General features: G+C 32.6%; 1 protein-coding gene across 1 annotated transcript; it reads left to right on the top strand.

The window, feature by feature from the left end:
• Window positions 1-904: 904 nt before the first annotated feature.
• On the top strand, window positions 905-2,433 carry LOC110021187 (NAC transcription factor 29-like). Its single transcript, XM_020719590.1, has 3 exons — window positions 905-1,232; window positions 1,438-1,736; window positions 1,857-2,433. Exons 1-3 carry the CDS (start codon window positions 1,055-1,057, stop codon window positions 2,307-2,309), a joined length of 930 nt encoding a protein of 309 aa, XP_020575249.1. The 5' UTR covers window positions 905-1,054; the 3' UTR covers window positions 2,310-2,433.
• Window positions 2,434-7,601: the final 5,168 nt, after the last annotated feature.

Below are 7,601 nucleotides of genomic sequence, written 5' to 3' on the forward strand. Positions count from 1 at the left end.
CGGAACATAAATTTTACTTAGAAACTCAAAACCGGAAAAACCTCAACATATGAAGAGAATACATTATCTATAAAAAAAAAACTATAAGTGGAGTGTAACGGCTCACATAATACATAGCTAAAGAAAATGAGTTATTTCTTGTACAAAGAAATAAACTATTTATATGCTTATGCACGATCTCTTAGAAGAAAAATATTTTAAAGGACCAATAAAATTAGAGCACGTTGATTATAATCTAATGAATTTTACATTACTAATCCAACACAGGTGATCGTCAATCTGCATGCTTATAATGTTTATCAAAGAGAGCGGAATCCTAAAAATTTTGGTCACAAATTTAACAACCATAGAAAAAAGTCAGACCCTTGACAAACAGATCATGACTTCAAGCCTCGTGAACAAAAATTTAAAATTCTAATTTTCTACATTATTTTTCATTTATAAACATAAGAAAAAATTATCAACATGGAATCCATCGACCAAATATCATAATCAATAATATTATTCTAATTTACTTCTAACAAATATCTTTTTCCTTTTGTATTATATGCATTTAAAAAACCCACCCCAATTTATATTTAAAAAACCAACTGACAAATGAAACCCGAAGTCAGTTCATACCAAAACCAAAATATCTAATATCTCAATTTCTCTCGGCCCATTGGACGTGTTTTACTAGGCACTCAATTCCCAGCCCATCCCACCCCTTCAGACCTCCTCGTCACCTGAATGCCACGTGCCAAAAATAACAAAAATGACACATGTCACTTGTTCAGGGGGGCAGTGGGAGTCCAATTGCAACCACTAGTCTCCAAAATAAAAAATAAATAAATAAACCACGTTGGAAAATTTTGAAAACCCGGCTAATAATCCCATAGGGGCCCGGCCTATGCCTTGTGTCCCATTGGCATGCCCCGTATCTTCCCGGCATAAAATTTCTCTATATAAGAAGTAGCCCTACTTGCTCTCAAAATGCACCACTGCCTGCTAATTGACTTTCTTCTTCTTCTTCTTCTTCTTCCCTCGTGTGCTAGAATTAACCTTCTTCTCTTCCATGGGCGTCAACGGGTTAGTTATGGGCTCTCACCTGCCTCCTGGCTTTCGTTTCCATCCCACAGACCAAGAGCTCATCAAGTGCTACCTGAGCAAAAAGGTCACTGCTTCTCTGCCTTCAAATTGGGACATTATAGCTGACATAGATCTCTACAAATTCAATCCTTGGGACCTCCCTGGTGATTAATCATTCTTTCATCATCTTCTTATTGAATATTTAATACATATTTGTTTTCTTATGCATAAATCCGGCCGGCCAGGAATTTGTTTATGGTTTGGACTTTGGATTCTTCTGCATAAGCCCATATGCTTTGTTGTCGTACTGTTTGTACACTGGTCTGAAAACAAAAACTTTTTTTTTTTTTTTGTTCTGTTCTGTTGCAGGTAAGGCTTTCTTTGGTGAGGGAGAATGGTTCTTCTTTAGTCCTCGAGACAGGAAGTATCCTAATGGCGTTCGGCCGAATAGAGCGGCTGGGATTGGCTACTGGAAGGCTACTGGTACAGATAAGCCTATTTTGGGCGCCGGTGGAACCCAGTGCATCGGCGTCAAGAAAGCTCTGGTTTTTCATAAGGGCCGGCCGCCGAAGGGCACTAAGACTGAATGGATTATGCATGAGTATCGTCTCTTGGATTCTAAGGTTGCTGCGCCTCAGTCTCAGAAGCAGAAAGGAGGATCCATGCGAGTAAGTCTCAATACTTCTATATGTTTAGTATTTCATCTTGTAACAATAGATTCCACAGTTCCCCCCAATTCTTCAGTTCTCTTTTAACCAAATGTTAAATTTTGTTGTTATTTTTCACAGTTGGACGACTGGGTTCTCTGCAGAGTAAGGCAAAAAGGCAACTTGCCGGCGGCAAGTAATGAAGTGGCTGAGACCTGCAGCCCAACAGAGTCTGCTTTCACTGTAAGTGCTCAGAGTGAAGAAAATCAGGAAGTTGTGATGGATAGTACCAGTTTTACTGATTTGGATGAAAACGAACTTCTTAGCTATCTTTTTGAGTCTCAAGCGGAAAGGGAGAGCATAGGAGAAGTATTGGATCCTGCTTTCTTCATGAGGTACTCGCAACTCAGCGATAGCAGAGACTATGTGGAGGCGCAGCAAGTTGGCTCAGCGAAGAGGAAGCAACCCTTTGGTGTGTTTGATGAGTTAACGCTGCTGCAGCCTGCGAAGAGGCTGCAGTGCTCTGTAGATGGGCTGTTTTCGCCTGCAGATTCAGTCTCAATAAATCAATATTTCCCAGAGTTTTTCCTATGATTCAGTGTTGAGAATTTATGATAACATCAGGGGGGGGGTGCTTATGTTATGATATAAAATCAAATTTTTGGGTTTAAATTTTTTAGCTTCATTAAAGGCTTTTGGTTTAAGAGAGACAACAGTTGGGCCAGTTCTCTTATTTGGTTATTAGATTATGTAAGGTCTGCCATTGTAGATGACCATTTATGTATAATATGTAATAAAACTTTGATTTGTTTTATATAATTGAGATTTATGTTTCCCAAAGTAGATATGGAGTTGTTCATTTTGAAGAGTTTGCTTCTAAATCGCTATTAATGGTATTTATTGCTCTCATTTTTACTTAATTATTTATTTATATGCAAAAAGAAGAAAGATGGGAGAAGGAAATAATAGGTTTGGACTTTGGCATGGTTTTATGTTCAAATCCTGCTCTAGATGAGCATAAATTATAACTCCAATGGATCTTACGGCATCTCGAGGACGCAGCAGCTTCTCCACTTGAGGAAGTGTAAGGAGCACCCAAACCAAAGAGGAGGCCATCCCGGTGGATCAAGAGTTGAAGATTATCCAACCAATCCAATACAATCTATCAAACTTGTCACAAAATTGGACACTCAACATCTATTTGTTGTCATAGGAATAAACTTGTATATACGCCTATGATTCCAACTCAAGCACTCATGGCTGCTCCCAAGAAGCATTATCTTTGGTGAGAAGACTTTTTCAACCGTCAATGTGAGTTGATTGATATTTTACAATATCACATTCATTAATAATTAACTTTTCATAATCATTTACCATAAACCTTTTTGTTTGGCCTCAAACTTTAAACAAAAATATAACTACATAACTTCAATCAACTAGGCATATTATCGACAAACAGTTTTACTCTTTAACTTTCCTTTCACCATAAACTCTTTTCCTAAACCACCACCAACACTTTATTCAAGCCTTCAAACTCTTGTTTTACACCTTGAAATGACTTTATGAGCTCAAATATTACCTTAACTTTTAGCCAAGGTTGACATAAATCTTATAGATTATTATTTGATCCAAATTTAACTTCTTCATCAACTTCTAATTAGCCATGGACTCAAGCTTTACTTTTTCCATTTTGTACAACATTAATAACTCTTTAGCTTTTACTTATTTTTTGATTTATTGATAATATATATTGATCTTTAAGGTTATTTCGATCTCTATATGCACCTTTAACCTTACTAGACTTGACAGTTCTTTGTCAAACTTTAAAAAAATTTCATTACCCTTTAATGAAGTAGATATAACTCGACCCCTGCACATTATTATTATTATTATTATTATTATTATTATTATTATTGACTTCTCTGCTGGCTTATACTCGGAATAATTTCATTGGTTTATCTTAATGACATACCTTACTATTAATTCACATATATATTGAGCAATGCATATTGCTAAATGTGAATTTTCAACATCAACACCATCAAAATACAACATGAGGCTTGTTAGTCTTATTCTTTGGTTGCTTCACCTTTTCAATAGCAAATATAGTTTCACTTTCTTTTAAATATAACATCATTTGTTTGGGCAACATGCTTGCTTAAAAGCAAAGATGTCCATAGAAATGAAAAAAAAGGCAAACTGAGCATAAATGACACTCAAAGCGATCATTCTCACAAAAGGTTGTAACAATGTCCATTGAGGCATATGGTGCTCAAAATATAGACTTGATTATATTTTTCCTTTATACCTTATGCTATCAATCTTTATAAAGGATTTTACACGTGTTAGATGATAACCGATATAGAAACAATCCCTCCATAATTAGGGATAATGAGGAGCCGTGGTGAACATATATTCTTATTAAAATACCAAGAAGTTTTCTTTTCTCATTTGCATTATATTACATATTCATTAGTATTATTGCATTTATAGTTTATTGAGTTAATTATGTATTTTTTAAGCATTCATCTATGAAAGAAATGGGGTTTTCATAATATAACTATTATGTCTTTATTAATATTATAATGGTGAGAAATTAATAACATTAGCTTATTTACTCTTCTAAGGCATGCATGTATTAATTATTATGAATATGATATTAAAATTTAGTTATTACAATATATATTTTTATAACTTGATTTGGAAAAATAGAAAATATAAAAATTTAATATGAATTTGTGACCATTATGACCTTGATCACCCTTACTATATGTTTTTGCAATATGTTGATTTTGTGACGAACTTATACTAGTATGATAAATTTTGCGTGATTTCTATAATAAATAAAAAATAGTTGATTTTTAAACTTATAATGTCACATTTATACGTTATAATTTTATCACAAGTCCAACACTAATTTTTTAACACGAGTATTTTTTTTTTTGTGTGTTGGTATATTATGTAAAAAAATAATAACAGATCCTATGTTGTCATCTCACAATTCAATTCATTACTTTTTTTTTGTTGTTGTAATGAAAATTTGGGATGAGGATTTTTCTGAATGGATTATTTTAGATTAAGTGTTTGTTACAAAATTATGATTACTATATTTTGCCGTGGATAATTTTTTTCAAAAATGAAATGTCTAATTTTAGTGGTTTTCTAAGTTTGAGAGTGTTTAAAAATAAAGCCAGGTGATGGATTATTAGTTAGGTGAAGATAGTCATAGAAAGAGAATACTTCTCATCACTATATGAGCATGACTCATGACTAGCAAGAGGAAATTACTTCTATCTTGAGAAAAGAAATATAATGAGAGATTAACAAGTATTGAAAAGTAGTGTGCGTATGACAAGCACAAGAGGACTAAGTAAACATCTAATATTGTTTTATAGGTTTATCTAATTATGTTATAATTAATATCATTTTAGTGATGATGAAAACAAATGAATGATAGATTATTGAATCGACTTGTTTTTATCTTATGTGTCCTTAATAATGAGATATTTTGTTCAATTAGCTATGTGGTGGTTATGACTATATTGACAACAATGCATCATATAATATTGCTGGTGTTGACACAACAAAATTGTGGGCACCTGATGATAAGACTAAGGTATTAGCTAAAGTTTAATATCCACTAGACATAATCTACAATGTCATGTTTTTGAGTTTTATTGATAATATAAGTGAACAAGTAGATAACTTCATAAGTACAAATACCTAATCGTATTCAGAATTCTTGGTATATTGATGTTTTTTGAATTTGGGGTACCACAACATTTAACTGCCATGATTGTAAAACAGTAATTTAATCTCCAAGAAGAATGTTATTTTTATAGATTTAATTTCCTAAACTAAGTTCAATTTTGAAATTTTGTTCAAAATTCAATCTGAATCATGCAATTCTTACAAACCCCCCTTTGCTCTTTGATCTCTTTTCTACTTAATTGTTCATCATGATCATGAAACATCCATCATTCTTAAAATAAGATCTTTCCTTAATGATATTTCCCATACCAAAATATCATGATACTATTAATATTACAAAGAAGAAACCTATGATAAATGCGAACAGGCTCATTTCAATCTTCTCAATCTTGACGGCCAAAAAAAATAAAGGACATAACTATCATTGATTTGTAAAACGAATATTTGAACAAAAAATATTACATAATTCGATGAGCTCATTAAATAATGATTAGAATATACATCCCCCCACTTGCAATATACTCCAAATTACAGTTGTCATTCACACTTTTACAAGAGCATGTTTTGAGGTCTAAACAGGCGTGTCAGACTAAGTTTTCTATAAAAGAATTCAAATATATAACGATATAAAACTGTTTCTGCATTAGCGTCCAAGCCTGACCTCCTCAATCTCTCCGCCTGTGGATTTTTTCTTCAGTCCATGGCTAATGTGAAAGACAAATTCAATGCTTCTTTTCTTTTTTTTTTCCTTTCTTTTTCCTTTTTGTAATTCTTTTGCATGTATATCACTCTATTCTTATGTATTTACATGTTTAACGGCTAAACTTCAAATTTTTACATACTAACCACCTTGACTATGCATGAAAAGTTGTATTTGGATTTTTAATTGTTAAAATAACGGTATTAGCTTGTGGTGTTACATGAAAATTTTTGGTGATATAAATATAAAGAAGTAAAGTTTAGGTGTTAGACATATAAGCACATTAGAATGGGGTGATATGCATATAGATGCCCCATTCTTTTTACATTGGATGAGCGAAAGATGTGTGGACTGCACCAAGTCAGGAGTTTAACAGCGTGATGCGATTTATACCGTTATCTGAACTTAATATTTTCTTCTTAATTTGACTTGACTTAGAGGAAGCCATTGCTCCTGAAAGCTCTACTTCCTATGAAGCAGCCGAAGAACCTTCGTTCACAAGAAAGTACAAATCATTTTATAATTTAAAAACATATCTTGATTTAGGCTATATATATATATATATATATATATATACCGGAAAAATTGAACACTGCAATAATTCTTCGTATATATATTTTTCATTCCATGCACGTGTGCTCTGCAGCCTTGCTTATTCAATGAGCTTGTGATCTTAGAAATTATTATCTATTTTCTGAATTGAACTTTGGCCGGCAGGGGATAACAACTCTATTACAAAACTAAAAGGTGCCTGCTTTTCTATATTTTAAGTCGCAATGACCACCATTAGAAGAATATAAAAAACTAACAGATCAAAGCTAAAAAGTTTTTCATATTACACGTTGAATATTTTCCTTCACTTTATTTATATATCTCATCTTATGAATTGGATAAAGTTATCTTTATCAGAATTTTACTAAAATGGGTTTTAAAATTGATAAAGATAATTATCTATGTTTATTACACTGGTTTTAAAATAAATGCAAATATTTTAAAGCATAGAAGTATGACTTGACACATCGAATTTCATATTAACAAAATTCATTTTGAACACATTGGTTTCTATTTTAATAAATTTCTAGTTGATATGGTGCAGTTAAATGACATAAATTGAAAATGTTTGTTGAATCCTGAGTTGTCGGTGAGACCATACAATTTAGGTAAGACTTTTAGAGGAAGAAGAAGGGAATGAAATAAACTCTCTTTTAATAGAAGAGAGTGAGAGGGAGAGGGAGAGAGGGAGAGGGAGAGAGAGAGAGACGTTATTGGAATCATGTTAAGGGTGGAAGATCACCCCTATTTATAGGGCTCTTTTTCGCTTGTTGGACTACAAAGAGACAATCTTAAATTATTTCAATAGAATATGATATCTATATATTTAGTTGAATGATGTCAGATTAATGTGACATAGAGAACGAGTGACCTATAATTAGACCTAGACATATCTTCTTTCTCCATTACTACCTAATACTTGG

This window comes from Phalaenopsis equestris, unplaced genomic scaffold (genome assembly GCF_001263595.1).
Source record: "Phalaenopsis equestris unplaced genomic scaffold, ASM126359v1 Scaffold000123, whole genome shotgun sequence".
NCBI lineage: Eukaryota > Viridiplantae > Streptophyta > Magnoliopsida > Asparagales > Orchidaceae > Phalaenopsis > Phalaenopsis equestris.

What these genes read in the sequence shown, in the direction of transcription:
- LOC110021187 (XM_020719590.1), top strand. Translation starts at nt 1,055, where the DNA reads ATGGGCGTCAACGGGTTAGTTATGGGCTCTCACCTGCCTCCTGGCTTT. An exon ending in CAATCCTTGGGACCTCCCTG is followed by an intron (nt 1,233 to 1,437) that starts GTGATTAATCAT and finishes GTTCTGTTGCAG; the next exon opens with GTAAGGCTTTCTTTGGTGAG. An exon ending in AGAAAGGAGGATCCATGCGA is followed by an intron (nt 1,737 to 1,856) that starts GTAAGTCTCAAT and finishes TATTTTTCACAG; the next exon opens with TTGGACGACTGGGTTCTCTG.